We start from the raw sequence: 19788 nt of genomic DNA, 5'->3' as shown, positions 1-19788 counted from the left end.
ATATATATATATATATATAAACAAAAAAGCTTTCACACGTACGCCCCCAGCGCTGCGTGGAATTCTGTGAGACACTGAACAAGCTGCTGGAATTTGGGCCTTTCCTCTGGGTCCAGGGCCCAGCAACAAGCCATCACTGCAAACCTGCAACACACACACACACACACACACGGGAGAAAAAAGAAAAAAAGATGAGTCACTTTGAACGTCCATGACTCATTAAAGGGAAACAGGCTGCACTGGTACAGAGAACACAGGGATGTCATACAACAAAAATCCGGCGCTGGAGACTGTAAACGGTAAAGATTTAATGTAAACCTACAGCACGTTGTTCTAACGTCTTGAAACAGGAGCCGCGTGTGCAGCGCTGATATAAATCAGCCTGGTGTAATCATTTCTTCATCAGTGCGTGTGCCCTTTAATGTTTTATGCTGCAGCCTCTGAGATGTTAGGAAGGGAAGTCGTCACCTCACCACCTATTGTATTTAGAGGGAAACTGTGTTTGTTTATTTAACAGATTTCAGATCATCATTCCATGTGTTCTCTCTCGGTGCTGCTTTTCCAGGGCGAGGTTTTTTTCTCCTTCTTCTCTCTTTCTGATGTCAAATCCAACACCGTGTACACAAAACATTAACGACGATGCCGTGATCTCACATTTTATTGCTGTGAGAAAACTAGATAGCGGCATTAGTGTACTCAGCTGCTCGCAAATGTGAGAGCGTTAAAATTACAGTCTCTCGTCTTTGTTTTTGCCAGCATTCTTTACAATCTGGAGGAGCCCGTGAATGGGTTCCTGAACTCTCCTTGTTAGGGAGGCCATTACCGTCATCTAAACATGTGGACATAAAAGCATGTATCATTGAATTGGCATCCCTGAAACTCATAAACAGACACATTTTTGCAATATCCCTTAAAAAAATAAGAACAAAATTGGACGACCTTGCTAACATGCAATTCAAAGTTAAACAACACACACAGGGGTTTGACACAGAGAGCTTTGTGTGTTATTGTAAAAAGGAAGTGAGGACTGTAGCTGTGTATGCAGATTGTTGGGCCCCGAGACAAAAAAAATACAGTTTTATCGCAACTTAATTGAAGACAGCAGCCGTCCAGCAGGCAGCCTTTTATGGCGGACTAACGAAGAGGTTTTAAAGCCACGCTGGGACGCTGAGACCGTGTAGTCGCCCTAACGCTGGAACTGAATATCACCGGGGAGGATCATATAGCCTGTATAGAAAATAACCTTAGTAAATAGATCTTTATTTCTTGCTTATATCAGTCATCGAATACTAAAATGATTGCACTCGCAAAAAGATTCAGCAGTGATCACTACAGGGCTGCAACTCACCATTATTTCAATAATCGTTTCATCCGTCCATTATTTCCTCAATTAATCGAGGATTTGTTTGGTCGGTCAAATGTCGAGAAAACGTTGATCAGTGTTTGTCAAACACTGGAACTGATGATGTTCTCAAATGTCTCGTTTTGTCCACAAAGCAAAATCAGTTTTAATAATTTCTTTGTTAAATGGAGCAAAGAATCCAGAAAATATTCACATTTAAGAAGCTGAAAAATCACAGAACAACAACCTCATTAATCAACCTGATCGATCGATCAATCAATTAATTAACAAAATAGCCGACAATGATTTTAGTAGTTAATAATCAATTAGTCGATGAATCGTTGCAGCCCTAGATCACTTCAGTCCCGGTGAATTAACAAATCCAGACATATTTCCAATCACTCAAGGTCCAATCGAGGTCTCAAACTCGCGGCATGCGGGCCACATGGGGCCCTCCATTCCATTTCATGTGCTTCATTTATTTTTAGTTTTAAATTAATTGATCAAAAATACACTGTTGTCGTGAATGATATATCGTTCCATATCAACACAGGCACTTTTATTTTGAAATTCTGTGAAATATCTATCATTGCGATATCATGATGGAATACTGTGATATCATTTTTTCAAGTTTTCACTTGATTGCCCCCTACTGGCCAGAATACATGCTTGTGGACCCAAGGTCATTTGAGTTTGAGACCCCTGCCATAGACCTCCAATCTCAAACTGACCACCGTCATGACAGTTTTTCCATCTTCTACCACTTTATCCTGCACATGAGGGTCGCAGTGGCTGCTGGTGCCAATCCCAGCTGACATAAACAAAGGGTGGGATCACACCCAGCACAGGTCAGAGGTCAGTGCATCACAGGGCCAGACCACACACACACACGACGACGACGACGACGACGACAGGTCATTTTAGTGTGTAAGAAAAACCTGGACTGGGACATGAACCAGCAACCATCGTGCTGTGAGGCACCAGTGCCAACCAAAGGCACCACTCTGTGGCCCATAACAGTTTTTTGAGACCGGAAATTTAACAGACGTCACCTAGTGGACAACACGAGCGGTCAATCACTCACATGCGCCACACTTCATCATCCCCCTCTTAAGTGGGAACTTAATTTACAAAATGTTCTGTTGAAGAAGAGCTGAAACTGTGATTAAGACCATTAACTGAGGTTATAAATTAAAGTGAGAATTAAACGCTCAAGTTCCTGTTTTGCAACCAGTGGAGTCGCCCCCTGGTGGCTATTACATATATTTTTTACTGACAATATAAATCAAGTGAGATGTCGGCGCATTTTGCCTTAAACACCATGCACATTTTTACTTTTTGCTTCCACAGTCGCCCCCTGGTGGATACTGCTAACTTTCATCCCACTCCATAGGCTATAGTTTTCAAATTGGAAGACTCATCATTTATATATTTTTAAATATAGACTATATTTTAATTACATGGTGTCATGATTGTTGCAATTGACTAATTGTTGCATTTAAGATATATATATACTTACATATATATATATTTATATATACATACATACACACACACGTATATATATATATAAATATGTGTGTATATATAAATATGTGTGTATATATATATATATATATATATATATATATACATATATATATATATATATATGGTGCTTAACAGATGTCCAAGACCATGTCATAAAACAAGAAAACAAATATTTTAGAAATCTCAAAAACTTTAAAACTGAACAGAACACAACATTCAGCCACTAAAACCAAATGTTCTGTTCAGGAAGGCAAGTAAATGCCTATAATTTGACCTCTTAATGAGGAAATAATAATGTGCTTTACTATTTCCCACTACAATGTACATTTCAGTACATTCTAAAAACTCATGGATAACTATAATAATTATATTTTGGCATGAAAAATATTCTAAAAAAATTGCGTCTACATACTGGTGTAATTACCAGAGCTGTAAATGTAGGGCAGCTGTGGCATAAACCTTACATTAGGTGGTGATCAAATAACTTTGTTAAGCACTGTTGTATTTTTCTTTTCACTTTTTATTTTAATGAGTTTTTGAGCCTTTTTTAAGAGGCTATTTATTCATTTATAAAGAGTAATTACTTTAGTCTGGACATTACTGACATTTCATTTTAGAACCATTCCATCATATCTGTCCCTCAAGGTCGTGAAATGAGTGTTGGACATAATAAAGTGGACCAGGATCATTCCAAAGTCTGTGTTACAATCATGTGTTACACCTTTACGGATTTTTTTTTATTTTTTTACCACCGCTACAAGCATGAACTCTGGCTGGTATCAGTCAATCGTGCAGTGGAAGATAATCTACTGCAGCCCTGCTTTGATCCCGGGAAATCTTTGCTATTATCCAGAAGTGAGACAGTGGCAGGCGCTCTGAGAATCTGATATTGAGGAAGTGCTTTGAAAAATATAAAAAGCAGCCGAGGGAACGCGACGCCTGTGGGCACAGGACGCTCCTTCTTGACAGTTGCAGGATGTTGATAAGCTCCACTTTATTTCGGCTTGATTTGGTTCATATTAAAAAACAACAGTGCGCTACATCTGGTGAGAGTCTGTAATAACAAGCTGAAACACACACACACACACACACACACACACACGCGCTTGTATCACTGCACTCGTCTCAAACTGTGAGTTATGCAGGCAAACGTCCAGCACTGTCAGTCACTTTAACTGTAATGTGTTTAAATAGGAGCATATAATGGGCTGCAGGTGAGCTCTGCCTATTAGTGCATTTAATGCAAACAACTCCATATACATACGTGTGTGTGTGTGTGTGTGCGTGCCCGTCGGCGTATTCAGAATGTTTTGTCAATTAAACCTTTAGGAGCCGTCGTATGTTTTTATTCCTCTGGAAAGTAAGGTTTTTTATTGTTTGTTTGCTTTCCTATTCTTTGTACAGCTTCACTGACTGGTTTTCATCTTGTCTGTTAACTATTATGTGATCTGAAGTGATCATCACTGCAACTGCAACTAATAATCAGTTTGTGTTGTTGATTAATCTGAGGATTTGTTTTCAATTAATGGACGGGGGAAAAAAAAAAACAGTGAAAAGGGTTATGTTTTCAAACATATGATTTTTAAAATAACAGGATGGAAAATGCAAGTTTAATCTACTTTCTTAAATATGTAGAAACCAAACAGCTATAATATATTCTTAGTTGTCAAATTATTAGGTACATCCAACAGAAAATAATGCAGTTTACAACACTCTTGCAACTATTCCCACTTTCAACTCTGTAAACCAAACTGTGTTTTCATTATAGAGGATGTAGTTGGTGCCGCTGCACTGTAATGACTTTCCACTGTGTGCGTACACACGCCTTTATGTTTCTAAAACAGTGAACACTTTGATAAATAATCGACTGTGTATAAACTTAAGTAACTCACTATGAGCTGAGATGTTTTCCAGCTCGACACTAAGTGCTGATATTAAGTGGAACTGACTGACCAATTAAAAAGTGTACAAAGCTGATGGTCACAAATTAAAACCATTAGAAATCAGTTTAGGCTGCAGCGGGCGGGATCGCTGGGAGAACTGTTGGTTGTTCAGTCTCATCTCATGACCTTCAAATACTAATGTTTTGGAATTGTGGCTCTTTGTCCCGAACCTCTCTCTCCCCAGATAACCACAGACAGAATCACATGCTTTATATGTGACAGATGACCCGGGGCGGTGTCTCCGTCTCTGAGACACTTCGCCCACACTGACACGCACATCGGCACATTTATTTTCCCACTCTTCCCACACTTTCGTGCCTGTACAGGCAGTAGTTGTTATCAATCCTGAAACAGAGCCACAACTGCTTGTCATTGATTACTCAGATACACTTAAAAAACACCACTGGAGGTCAAAATAAACAGCCTCGAAGTGCATCAGGCTATTAAAAGTAATAACCAGAGGGCGCTGTGACTGCAGCTTGGCTTGCATACATGCCCTCTTTTGCTTATCAGAGGAAGACAACAGTGGTGTTGTGTTTGTTCCTCTACAAAGGAGGACACACATACTGCGTCTCCCTGAGGAGAAAAGTCACGACACCAATGCGTCTGAAAAGCTGCGCGTGGAGGCATTTCTGGTTTTACACCATGGCAAAGTAACAAACAATCAAGCAATGTGGAGTTAACAGAGGCGTTTGTCACTTCCGCAGCTACACAGCTCACGCTGTAAAGAAACAATGTTGTTCAGCAATGTGAAGGCCGATTAATCGTACCCGTATCTTGGAACAATGACAGTTCTCTATGAACTAACTGCACTGTGATTGGTCAAATTTAGACATTACAGCCTAGATTTTGCCAGGGATAGAAACATCTACTGGAGGTGCAAGTTCTCTCCAAGATCACTTGATTCCAGGGCTGACTAATGAATCACATTTTCATCGTCATCACGAAGCTTCAGGTAGGTCACATGTGGTGTCAATCGAAGGTTCGGGGAGAGACAAGCGTAACTGTTAGAAAGACGTTGGAGCTGAGAGGACGCAGCGGCTGTTCGTGGGTATTTATGGATGTAACGGCGTGTTTTGGACGAAATATTTGCCTCGTTGGATCGTCTGAACATTTGCTAATGTAACAGGACTGTTTTTGTCAGAGTTTATGGAGTTTGAAATGTTTCTTTGGTTGTTGCAGAAGAAGTGTTAATTGCGCCTGATGTTGTGATTGTATCTCAAAATGGTTTGCTGGGTTCCGTGATCATGCCATTCCTGCCACTCGGTTCATTGACCTGTGACAGAGTGAGGAAGTGGGTGGGCTTCTGTGCGTGTGTGTGTGTGTGTGTGTGTGTGTGTATACGTGCAGAGGACTGGAAAGGGAAGAGAATGGAGATGAGAGAGTGAGTGAACCTAAGTGCAGGTTGTTATTGTTTTGGCGTTGGCTACGGCCTACAGTAGCCTGTGTTGAGAGAGAAAATGAAGTTGCAGTAAAAACATCCATCAGGCTTAATAATATGTTTCGCAAGTAGCTGAGTTGCTCACTGGAGTTTATGGACTTCATGTTCCGAACTTTTGTTTATTCATCACAAACTTTATCTCAATGTTGACCAGTGTAATCGCACATCGCAGACTTTGCTCAGATCACGCAGCCTTACTTGGTTTACATTGTTCTAAACGATTACCCTACCTTAGCTTAAAAGGTCCAGCGTGAAAGAATGAGTGACATCTAATTGTAAGACTTCAGATTGTAACAAACAGAGGACTCCTCTGACCACACCTCCATTTTCCAAAGCACATCAGGGAACCGTGGTGGTCTTTACATACCAGAGCGGTTTTTGCTCTTGTTTGTCTGCTTAGTAAGCTTCCATGAAGTGTGAAATCCACACTCTGGCTGATTTGCCTGTTTGGGCTGGTGGCAGACTCCGTAAAAAGACCCTAAAAGCTAATTCTAAATGCTAAAAAGGGCGAACAACTCCTGATCGTCACACAGTTACACACAGATCATCGATCAGAAAACGGATTATTTGTGTTTGCATGTCTGTGAATGTGTGTGTGTGTGTGCTCTGGTAAATCAACCTACAGTTCATCTGGACAGTTGATGGGTTGTGCTATTCTGTACCCATCCTTCAGATAGGCCGACATCTCAAAGGGGTCGATGTCGACGTAGGGGGTCTGACCCAGGGTCATCAGTTCCCACAGGGTCACTCCGAAGGCCCACTGTGAAAAACATCAACATGTGATGAACACTGATAGCAGCACACGTGTCATAAATATGTTCTATACATGTCTTAAATGTGTTATCATCACACAGGATAAGCACAATGCAGACTGTGGAAAAGTCTGTGTTTCCCATTTGCTTTCAAATGCAAAATGTTCTACTGGAACAATGCAAGGAAATTATGTTGAAAAATGTGTGTGCAACATAAACAATCCCCGCAGGTTTTTTTGTAAAGAGGCTGTAAGTTGACAGAGGGTTGACATTTATGCTACAGGAGACACTGGGTTCATGCTCCCATATCAGCGAGGCCCACCCTGCATGTTCCGTGCTGACCCTCACTGTGACCTCCCAGGAGGGAATAAAATAATAGTTTTTTTTGCATTAACAATATCAACGCATACCTCAGGTCACTTGTTATATAAGATATTGCTAACACGACAGAGACTAATGAATGAAAATGCACCAGATGATCCCTGTTCTGTTGGTCTACCCTAATCTTTAATGAATGACACAGGACTTTCAAAGGAAGCAAAGGGAGTGTCTCTCCGCTTTGCTATCCTGAGACAGGAAAGAGGGAAGAGCCAGAGACTCATGGAGCTCAACACCGGTATTCCCCTCCCTCTGATTTCTTGACCAACTGTCTGGGAATGGCACAAATACAATTGGTGCCATTTCCTGCATCACCTTCCCTTTTTATGTCCCCTGAAAAAGGTTTTATCTACTGAAATCCCTTGAGAGAGAGGAAATGTTGCTTTTTTTGGTGGGGAAGTCACTGTTTACAGATGCAGGGATGCTCACGTTAAATGAAAGACGCAAACTGGAAGTCTGGCAGAGTGCTTCTTACCACATCACTTGCACTAGAGAAGTCATTGTTGAGCAAACTTTCCAGGGCCATCCAGCGAACGGGCCGGTTCTCATTATCCCCTAGACAGTGGTAATCCATGGGAAATAGGTCCCGAGCCAGGGCGTTGTCTGTAATCTTCACCTGCATGTTGTCGTCAATGCTGTTGGGGAGAGTAGAAGAGATAAGTATTATAATTAGTCAATCAATTCCACAGCAAATCACCTGAAAGCCACAGAAAGAACTGAGGTCAAATGATGACAGCTTTGCGGCCGGGTCAGGGACACTTACACGCAGTTCCTGGCAGCGAGGTCTTTGTGTATGACCTCCCGACGAGCCAGGTAGCTCATCCCACATGCAATCTGAATTGCCATGTAAACCAAGTCTTGTTGAGAGATTGCCTGAAAGGAAACAAGGGAGGCAGAGACGATATGTTGTTCAGGAGCAGGAAAAACACAACAAGAAAGGGAGGGAGACAGACAGGAAACCGCAGCTGACGTGACTTCACTGTGGTGACACTCTTCTGTGTGAAACTGTTCTGATTTCCCCTAAATATAGTCATCATTGTCGACTGTGGGTCAAAGACGAGGGTTACACTTAAAATACTGCAGTGTTTTCATGAAAAGGATGTCAGCTGATTTAACAGAACCAATGTTGCAAAACAATTTTCTTATCGAGATATTCAATTAATTCCACAGTTAAAAAATAACATCTATCATCTTTGGTGTTACTCAACAGAAATGATGTAATATTACTTGCATGCTGCTTCTTTTATCTGAGGCTCTGTCAAGCAAAACTATCAGACCCGACTGAGAGTATCCCATCAAACTGCTGAACAACCAGATTCACTTCTGAAACTTTACGTCGGCACTTGTTTGTCTCATGCTCCAACCGGTTTGCAGCTGTTCTGCTTTAATAGCACACTGTTCCTGTTACTTCCCTCTGTGTTGACATAAAATGAATCACGTGCTATGTAAATATCAAAGGGCAACATGGGATCGAAACACCGTTATACTGAGAAACAGATAGATTTATCAGCATAATGTGAACTCATTTGACTCTGGATTGAATGTAACAGATTTATAAATATAAACGCATACAAAACTACAGCTTTAGGTAAATACTACGACCAGTCATGATTTTTAGACATGCTCGTCATCACGGGCGCCAATGATGCAGACAGCAGGCTGATGGTTCTTTGAAGTTAAATAATGACAACTATTGAATAAACTGCCATACAATTTGGTACAAATATCCATTGTGCAAAGACTACTGATGTTAATAATCCGCTGACGTTTCTTGTAATGCCTTCAAGAGATTAACATTTGCGTTTTTAAGGGAAACAAATCAAGAATTACTAGACGGATAAAACATAGTGAGACATTTATGTTGCCCACGGGATGAACGGGAGAAAAGATTGCTTTGTGTTTCTTTGTAGTGCCATCAACAGATATTTTTGGCTTTGCCCTAATTAGCATTTCAGTGAATGGTGAAAAACCCTCTTTACTATCGCACTTAGCTATGATGATATATAGAGCAGCAACTTAAAGCTATTGATTTATTGATATTTTAAGAGTTACATTTCTATAAACTAGTTGTGGTTATGTGCAAAGAAAACAAAAGGAACAAAGAAACCAGACAATATGATACTGATATAATATAATATAAAAATATTAATGAGAATTCACTAAGCTTCATACAGAATCACAAAGAGAAACGTTCAAATGTCTGGTTATTTATTTCATCATAACATTTGCTTTTAAAGGTGGTCAAGAGAGAAACCTTATCAAACATTTAGTGCATCACATTAAGTGTTCAACAGCCTAACTCATCACATGTGTCCCGTGTGGCCCTCCACCTCAGGTATGTTGTGCTAGCATTAGATTACTGATCTGTTCTTGACTTCTGAGTCTCCCTTTAAGTATCTAAATATTATCATTATCAAGTATCAATTTTAAGATTTGAAACAGGTTAAATTTGGTTAAATTGTAGCAGCTACTGTGAGTCATCCTACACCTCTCTTTGCTTCTGCTGGTCCAAGCAAAGAAATGACAAGGTCCTTTAAACAAATGTTGTATTTAGTGCTGCCAACGTTAGCGCAGTTAGTTTACTTCCGGAGGCGACGTGTGCAGGCAAACCGAGCCATCCTGATTAAAGGACAGTCTACGGTGCAAAGATGGATAAGGACGGACTTTTAGGTGGAAAGTTTCTTTTTAAAAAGTTACCCGACGGCTTGTTAGACAAAAATAAAGTGTGTGTGTGTGCACGCACTGTTTCTCCCTCTCCCTCTTTCTCTCTATGTGAGTTTGTGTTTTCTCTTTTGCCCTCCCCTCACTTGTGTTTTCTCTCTTGCCCTCCCTGACTTGTGTGCGTTTGTGTGCTCTCTTTCAGAGCTGTGAATTTGTACTTCATAAAGTTGAAAGAATTTGAGTTTAAATTTGAATTTAAATATACTTTTTGTGTTGATTCTACATTCATTCCACAATTTTATATAAAGAAATTTTTATTTTCGCGGTTAATTACAGAAAATTGTGCGATTAATCACTTTCAGCCTACACCTTTTTGGGTTTACCACTGAGAATTTAGATCGTCTTTGTATTCATATTTTCTTGTCATAAATAAATAAATATTAACAACTACTGGAAGACGATGAAATATCATTCATAAGGAGTATTTGTGAAGGAGTCTTGTTGCTGCTGTGGTGAAGCTGCTACAACCATAGTGTCGGTGTCTGTCTTTTCTCACTCCTCTGTGATTAAACAGCAGACAAACATACCGCCCACCTCGCCGTTTCTGTGTGTTGGATCACCGCTGAACGCTGTAGTACAAGGACGAAGGAAGGAACTGTTGTCTATGCAACACGTGCATGACACTACCATAGAAAGGTTTTGTTTGAACAAGTTGCTTGTCTCAAACCAGCTGTGAGTAGCATCATCATCATCATCATCATACCTTAAACTACCCTCATACTCTACTAATGTCAGATACTTTGCCAGGAGAAGCTGTTCCAACCATTGCGTCAGGGTGGTTGGTGCATTATGTGCGTTGAATAATTTACTACGGCCCACAAAAGATGTTATAAAACCTGAAATGGCCCTTGACAGAAAAAGGTTTCCATCCCCCGATTTAGCTATAACGAAAAAACCCCGCTGTGCCAAAACAGGCCCCCAGTGCTGCAAGCATGGCAGTGAACTTGTTTTGTTTCTTGGTCTCATGGACAAAAGCAACAGATTACATCAGTGCTGAAATGTGAAAATCCTACGGACAACTTTATATGCAACATAAGGGAAGCTGACCTCTGTCAAAGTTTGACCATGTAATAGACAACTTTTTGGCTTTGACTTGTCACTATGATGTTAAATCTGTTTGTACAGTGTAATGGTGATAGAAAAATGACACCATCCGTGTTTACACTCGTCCCCACAAGAAGGCTTCATATATTATTCTCCTGACCACTGGGACGCAGTTTTCACAGAATAATGGCAACTCAGTTTACAGCACAAAGAAACTGTGTTACTCATTACCTAAGCACAGCAATGAAAGAAAAAAACAAAACAAAAAAACGCTCAATCAGTGTGTATAGCGATGTGTAAATGTGGCTGAACTGACAGAAACAAAGCATCTGCATCGTAAGAGAAAAATAATCCAGTTGATAGAGAATCAAATGAATGAAAGGTGATTTTTGTTGTTGTTGATGTTAAAATTCATGAACAGAAATATAGAATAACTTGTGCTGCTTCCTTCAGGCTCTGTCAAGCAATACTATCAGACCTGACTGAGGGAGTGTTTGTGTGTATACAGCAGCAGCGTAGGCAGGGACAATAAGTGTTTATCCCGTTTAAAACAGCTGAACTACCCCTGTCTGCCTTAACATAAAACAAATCATTTCTTGTGTGAGGAGAGGAATAGAGGAATATCACCGGGCAACACAAGATCTAAACACCATTATACTGAGAAATACAGAGTGAGTCATGTGGAGCTGATAGGATGTGAACTCATTTGACGATGGTTCGAAAGTAACACACATTTGTTTATATTTAAATGTTAAGCACTACAATTTTAGGAGGCTTTAAAAATGACACACTCTGCCTTTTATACTAAATGAGTAACACAACCAACAGCCTATGTATTAAACTGCCAACTAACTCTGGTTCATTTGTTCAATTTGGTATTTTGAAGGTTGTTTTCTGCTCTGGGCAGTAACTGATGTTTTCCTCCTGCTGTTTCATTCTAAAGTGATGAAAGTTGTCTGTTGTCTCCATAAGAAACCACTTTTGTGCTCGGGGAAAATTCAGGACACGTAGACATTAGCCTGTCCGGCAGGTTTGTTTGAGGAAAGTGAAAGCGCTGCACAGATACAAAAAGACGCCTGGATGTTAACAATGTGAGGCAGCTTCTTTGGCTTTAATACATATAAACATCCCGTGTAGCTTTTTAAGTCAGTTCTAGCTCGTGAACTAACATGACATATATGAATGCATCCAACCTTATTTCCAAGTATCTGATCTGTGACAGGCAGTCCGCTGCATGAACCCGGCCCGAGATACACTGAGAGTGGAAATTTTTGACCAGTTAATCTTATCAGAGCGTGAAGACCGTGATAGAACCCAAATTAATTAATCCTGACAACCCTGAAAAACAAAGTCCTGGCAACCCATGAACAGAGATAAGAACATTTAAAGTCAACAACTCAAGCTAAACTGAGATGTGTTTCGCTGGTACTCGACCGTCAAACACCAGGCTGGTGGTTGTCAGGCGGAAATGACAACTGTGGAAAAGGTCAAGACTCACTTTCACCCCCTCCACCTCTACCTTTTCAAACCAGATGTTCCCTTTCAGAACAAATGCCACACTGTAGTGTTGTGCTTTCCCTCACAGATTTATCTCCTTCATAATATTTCAGATTTATAGCTTGGCGTTTCTTTCACCAGCACAACAACTTAATGACTACGTCTTTGTCTCCGACAACTGCCAAAAGCACATAATGAGATTGCTAAGAAAGAAGGTGCTGATGTGCAAACTGAAAATTAAGGTTGGGGTTTTTGATTAATGCAAATGGGTGGCATGATTCATCTTGTGATTGCAAAGTGTTTGCTACATGTGTATTTTGGATTTGGTTGGATTAGCACTGTGTCTATGCCAAGTACATCAAAGACTCCCCAGGGTTAACCTGTACAAAAGCCTGATTGTCTTTACATACCCAATACAAAAACACTGCCTTGCCCCGTAGCTTCACGCCAATTTCAACAATCCTTCTAATAGCAGAGTTAAATAAAAGTAGTTACTGGTGGGTGTTTTGGGTGTTGACAGATGCAAACACACAAAACATTCTTTCAGGGTTGTCACTGGGATAGAATCTGACTTTTCATCCAATTTGGGGGATTTAGTTTAATAGCTTAATAAATATCTCAGTGCGGTGCTGTACATAGTTTACACTGAAGCATTTATCTTAATGGCTTAATAAGTGTCTTAAAGCTCCAGTAAATGTATCCCATGTTAAAGCCTCACCTGTGGGTTGTTAGCCTCAGCTAGCTTGCACTGTCGCAAGAACAGCTTGAGATTCCCCCAAGCCATGAAGGGCAACAGCACCATTGGCTTCTCTCCTTCCTCCGTGCATACATGACTTATGGGCAGCAGGTTTCTGTAGGGCAACAACAATGACCAATTGAGGAACAGTAACATTTTGGAACAGGTCACACATAGTTTATTTGTACATGTGTTGACGTTTGATTCATGTCAGAGATGTTCATGGAATCAGTGTTATACGTTAGCAGGGTCATGAAAACCACTGCTGTGGAAGAGGAAGTTGGTTTGACATTAAAAAAGAGGAAGGACAACATGAAGATCATCATTTTCACACAAAGATAGTTGCTTAATAGATGTGGGTCAACTTTTGCTGCTGTTATTTTAAACTAAATTTAGCACTTTCAGTTTGAGAGTATTAAAATAAAGAAAAATAAGAATATCAAGAATAAAACAATGAAAAAATGTGGTTATAGAAGTCAAAAGAGAATGAGCAGCAATGCAGCGTGCGGGTTTTTACATTAAAAAAATGGGAAAATGTTTTGTTCTGTCCATCCATGTTACAGTATTTGCTCAATGTGTGAAAATGTGGTCTTGTTTAATCAGTGTTTTTAACAGAGATTTTTCGCAGGAACTGCTCTGACAGAATACAGCGTAGGGTTGGGGGTCAAGTGTTATGACTACAGACAAGACAGTGTTTGTTACAACAGCAGACATGGTGATGTAAGGTTTTTAATCAAATGAAAGCAAAACTGCTTAAAAATGACAACAACAACAAAACACTGCAGTGATTCATGGGAGCTTCCACTTACCTGTGATGAAGTCCACGGAGTTTGCAACTTTCAGTCAACATCATGGTCACCTGCACTTCGGATGCATGATCTATGAATTTAAATCAGAGACAGAATCTAATTGAAGCTACATTTAAGATGTCATACGATGGTTTGCAGTAGCAGCTGGAAAAGTAATCAACTCTGTGTCGTGTGACTCCACGTAGTGTTTAATTTTTCTTTTTTTTCCATTTTCCTGTACAGATTATTTTTCTGTGGGAAACTCAATTTCCCAGTTTTTCATCTATGAACCCTCCTCCGCCATAATGCGGCTCTTATGGATATTGGCATTTTTTTCACCTCCCAAAAGGAACATGAGAAGGAAGTATGGAGTTTAACAAAGCCAGTGCTGGCATGAGGATATTGTTCACCGCATGGTATCCACCCCTCCCTGTGTAAACATGAGAGAATGGAGAGGTCAGAAGGCAACTGGCAGAGAGAGCTGACACACGCTGCTAACAAACAACACGACACTCCCATGTAAAGGAGGCCTGTCGCTGGCGTGCAAAACCTGCAGCAGGAGTGCAAGACATACAACGCAATTACTGTTTGCATGTTTATGGGGATAAAACAATGTATGGCCATCTGCTGAGGCCATTAGAAAAGCCAGACCTCACTGAAAAAATAAACAGGATTATAACCTTGCAGTTGTATGCTTCCACCAACCAGTCGTGTCGCTGTTTATAAATTCACGTTTTGTGAGATCACGATGACCTTTGACCAGGAATTTTTGAATCACTTCATCCTGGAGTCTTACTGGATGTTCGTGGTAAACCTGAAGATGTTTCCCCACAGTGTTACGTTCCAGTTGAGACACATGGAAAATAACCAGATGGTGTGTAGTGAAGACTTTGACGGATTTAAATAAAAAGGTATCGTGTGTATATTTTAATGTAACATGTGATTGACACCACAGTGATCTTGACCATCTCAGTTTATGAAATAATCAGATAATGCTAAAACATTATCCCTACAGCAATAGCTATACAGAAAAGAAAAATAAAAGACACATTGTCGAACTGCTCGCAGCTTTATGTTTTGGTCAAATGATCTTTGTCATGTCTCTGGCTTCACAATCATGTTTCAGTCTATGACGCTCACCGAGCATGAGTGTTTCCTTTGCAAAAGCACACTTCAATGACTCCCCGTGGTGAATTGCACATCAATAGAGATGTGCACACTTGACTTAACACTACTGTTATTTCTTCAACATCTGTGCAAGTCAACTGAGCGTTATAGCATAGACAGAAGAGCACATACCTTTCACTGTCTTCACAAAGACCTGCTTCTCCTTGCTGGGGTCTTTTTCGTCCAGAAGAACACCATGGAAGATGCGGCCAAACGTGCCTGTCAAACACAAACCACAGGTCGTTGTTTTTTATTTTTATTTATTTGAGGAAAAGGGCAGGAGAGAGACAGCCAGAAGCATCGCTTTCAAAAATCAAAATGTCACCTCATTCACTTGCCACCATGTCTGGCTAATCTGTAAACAGAGACGGACAGGCTTCTGCTTAAAAGGCTTTGCCTCTTTATGGGATTTGGCAGTTTTGGCTAGTGTGTCACTGACAGAAGCCAAAACAAGAGCAACCCAATGGAGCGTGGAAGATCTCTCATCACTGAGAGCGATTCAGAAATACGTACGGCATGAAAAGGGGCTAAGTATGCATGTTCATCATCTCCTTTGTCTAAACTGTCACCCCATTGTTTCAAGGACTTTGCTGAGGTAAGATACCATTTCAGAACCTAAACCAATAACGTAAACTTAGAAAAGGCATCAGGGCCCCAAGGCTAACTATGCCTTGTGTTTCAGCAGGAGAGCAGACAAATCATAACAACAAGGTTGGTGTTTAATGGGCTCCCTCCAGCTCCTACCTTCTCCACTGAGCCTGTCTGGACATGCTGGTCTCCGTAAAACAGAACTCAACTTGGATAAATTGCTTCCAAGATGCGGTCATATTTGTTATATCTTAGTTGTTATTGCTTGTGTTTTATAAGTTTATTTTAAATTTGCTGACATTTTTATTTTGTTTGACGTTTTTTGTTTATGTGAATAAGACTCTCCAACAAAGGCTCTTTCAGAAAAATCTGAAAGAAAATTTGGGTTGTCTCCCAAAAGGGGAGTAATACAACAATAACAAACATTATTGCAGTTTTCTTCAGTAGCAAAATCAAGATTTGATATTAGTCAATGTAATGGTCATGCACGTGCAAACACACACTGAGATAAAATATGTGTAATTGCTTTGGTTTACGACAAATTTGTGAAATGTTTGCCCGTTAAGCATTTTAAAACCACAATTAGCTGGTTTCTCCTGAAAATCTATTTCTAATTATGACGTTTATTGTGAATTGTCAATATTGACTGATATGAAATGTTGTATTATAATAACCCCCTTTTAAAAAATATCCAGCCCAAAGTGCAGGAATTGTAAAACCTCAACAAGTGTTCATGCAAAAGCATGTTTGATCACCACACCCTTACAAAGTACAATGACTCATGATCCATAAAAGCTAGTCAAACTCATAGGAAGTACGAAAGGGCGCAGTACACATTCAAACAAACCACAATCCTATTTGGTGGACTAGCTGTACTGACACTCGACTGCCAACATGCTGACTGAGAGAAGGTTAATAAGCTGATGCTTCACTGGTTAATTCACACCCTGAGAACCATAAATGCTTGCACAAAAATGAATGGAGATACTTCAACTAGTTGCAAAGATACTTCTGAATGAAGAGAAGTGCTGAAGGCCGTCACCATCAATTCAGTCATCACATTAGAGTCACCAAATACAGCTTAACTGAATACGATGGGATATTTAACAACCAACCGGCATCAGAGGACCCTGGCTCTGAAAATGGCTAATGTCTGCACGAGCTCCACCTGTCATACGGAGACGCAGATAACCGCTCTATGTAAAGACTCCACAGCCTTGGATGCTACTGCCTAGTGGCACTGCTGTCACAAATTCTGTGTCAATGGCGTAAAAACTGACAGATGCTATGGGTGATGCCACTTGGTCAATGGCTACATTTGCACATTTCAGAGTCACTTTTGCTCCATGCCAGATCTAGCACATGAGAGCTAATGTGAATGATGCCCAGTCCACAGCTTGTTGAGCAGTCCACTAAACAAGCACCTAGTGCTGCTGCTGCTGCCACCTTGTGGTAATAGAAGTATGACCAATTAGGTCATTATTAGATCATTTGACCAGTATGGATGTGTAATAGGTAGGGGCTATATGGCGATTAATCGGCTTTCAGCTTTTTCATGCTTCAATCGTTATTCCATCAGACTTTAAAAATCCACTATCACAAAGACCTAAATGAATATAACTGTAAAACATGACATCTGTGTTGTACTATCCACACACACAGTTGGACAGAGATTACTACATTCAGTCAGAAACAGTGATTGTTAACCACTCAAAGCCTCTAAATGGCTTAGAGGAAGAAAAAAAAAAACCCCAGACAAAATAAACCAAACAAAAAAAACCCAGAACATCAACTCCTTTCTCCTCTGTTGTGTTGCACTCATGTAACAATTATATCATTCCCACAGACGCTCTAAAGCCCAGTGTGGGCAAGTGTCCAGACAGCTAAGTACAGTCTTGTTTGGTAACATCACTCCATTATGATGCTGAATCCCTTCCAAAAAGCAAACAGGCTGACAAACCAAAATGAAAAATAGAAAAAGAATCTGTTATTTTTGCAGTATGTCAGGTTTCAGTGTTTGTGCTTGTTAAACTTTCTGCAAATTGAGTTTAAGACTTGCAATTTACAACCAATGTCACTGGATAAAAGCACAAATAGTATGAAAGAAAAACTCTTATTTTATTCCTATTCATGAGAAAAGAAGCAGTTCATTCTGACCACACTGCACAGTTTGCATTAGCCATTATTGGTCCCAAGTAACAAAACCATGATCAATTCAAAGTTTCCAAGAATAAAAGTATGATTAACTTAATAACCCTATCAATTTTAAGACCTGTCAATCATGTATTTAAGATATTTAAAGCCTAAAAGTCAGACAACTGCTGTTGATAATCATGTGAGACTTTGTTGTTCAACTGGCTTTGTGAACTGTCTGACTTATGTGCTGCACCTTTCTTTTATGAATGGAGAAAATGTAGCAAATGTGTCCAGATTTATAATCTTACAACAGGAAAAAATGGTTTTCACGCTAAGTTATTAAGACATCGTCCGAAACAACCAACATCACAGGTGAACTGGATTTTATCAGCACATTGTTATAAACCCACTGCATTTACAGCCTTGTTGTTATTGTGGCCAAAAGCCTCATCACTGGAGGTGGTTTGAACGTTTAATGGGTGCACGCTCACCCATATACTTCATTTAATACCATCTAATTAAAACCAGGGCCAATATTTACAACACTCCTAAAAATGTAATTTTGCACTTAAGTGGAAACAGAAGAATCCTCCACTTTTAGTTTCACTCAGCAAGATATTGAATTTCTTTTCACATAAAATATGTTTCAAATTAGGGAAGATCCCCGAGTTTGGCCGTGAGCAGCTTGTTGTGGCTTTCGATGGTTGTCATCCAGTCACAAAGCTGAGACGTCAGGCGAAAATAAGAATTGATCCGGATATTCTTGCTAAATAAACAGTTATATTTAAGCAAAGAGCAGTGGTGAAGCTCACAAGTTTACTATTTTCTAGCTCTTCTAAACTCAGGGATTCAACAACAGTTGAAACAGACTTTTTTTTCTGTGCATCTTTTGTGTCTGTACTTGTCAATGTCAGACGTCATTCATGTTTCATTTACGTCTTATTCTGATGCGCCTCCTTTGTCTGCTGCAGGCTTTTCTTTGTAGTTGAATAGCTCCTTTTTATTGCATAACCACTTGTTCTTTTGGATGTCAAACAGACCAAATTAACTTTTATGACATTTGAATCATTTAGGCGCCAGTTGAAGAGAGCATTCATAATGACACAAAGTTATCAGTGGAGCAGGTGTAGGTTTGAGCTTTATAGCCGACTGAGCACTGACATGATGTGCAGTCATTTACTTTGTGGTGACCTGTCAGCAGTACTTAAATTTTGAAAGACTATACGGTGATTTATTCAGACAGACAGGCGGCATTTGTCCCTCTATTCAGAAAATAATATTCGTCATGTGTGTGCATGTGGGAAATACAGGCCATTTTGTTTCCAGACATATTTTAGTGCGGTTCATTCCCACATTCGTTATCATGTTATTGGTATGGGGTGGTTGATGTGGCAAAAATATGATATCCCAATTTTTTTTACAGTAAAATCATGATCAGAATTTTTTTAAAATAGATTTTTTTTGTTTTACTATTTTGCAAGTTATTGACCATTGCAACCAAACATATGGCCCTAAAAGAAAAATATAATATACATATAACAGAGAATTTAGGGCAAAGAACAGTTGTGCTGGGTACAATTTAATTATTTCCACCGCTTTCACTGCTAGTCTTCTTATATGCCTTTATTAAATGCCTGGCTGTGGTGTGGCTGCTCTCCTAGCTCTTTCACTCTCAGCATATTGTTTCGGACGCCGTTTCTTTGGTTGAAAAGGTTTGTCATGTTG

At 39.9% G+C, this 19788-nt stretch overlaps 1 protein-coding gene across 2 annotated transcripts in view; it reads right to left on the bottom strand.

The window, feature by feature from the left end:
• The window catches only part of ryk (receptor like tyrosine kinase), a 44537-nt gene continuing 24749 nt past the window's right edge, over positions 1-19788 (bottom strand). For both annotated transcript variants that reach the window (XM_058639104.1, XM_058639105.1), the window contains exons 10-16: positions 15472-15558; positions 14194-14263; positions 13367-13499; positions 8150-8259; positions 7862-8021; positions 6880-7016; positions 1-144 (exon numbers count right to left, since the gene is read on the bottom strand). In XM_058639104.1, the coding sequence (XP_058495087.1) occupies positions 33-144; positions 6880-7016; positions 7862-8021; positions 8150-8259; positions 13367-13499; positions 14194-14263; positions 15472-15558 (809 nt within the window). In that variant the 3' untranslated portion in view covers positions 1-32. The remainder of the gene's footprint in view (positions 145-6879; positions 7017-7861; positions 8022-8149; positions 8260-13366; positions 13500-14193; positions 14264-15471; positions 15559-19788) is intronic.

The sequence above is a fragment of the Solea solea genome, chromosome 9 (assembly GCF_958295425.1).
Source record: "Solea solea chromosome 9, fSolSol10.1, whole genome shotgun sequence".
In the NCBI taxonomy this organism is placed as follows: domain Eukaryota; kingdom Metazoa; phylum Chordata; class Actinopteri; order Pleuronectiformes; family Soleidae; genus Solea; species Solea solea.
The sequence above is the reverse complement of the archived record's forward strand: the minus strand, read 5'-3'. Positions and strand labels throughout refer to the sequence as shown.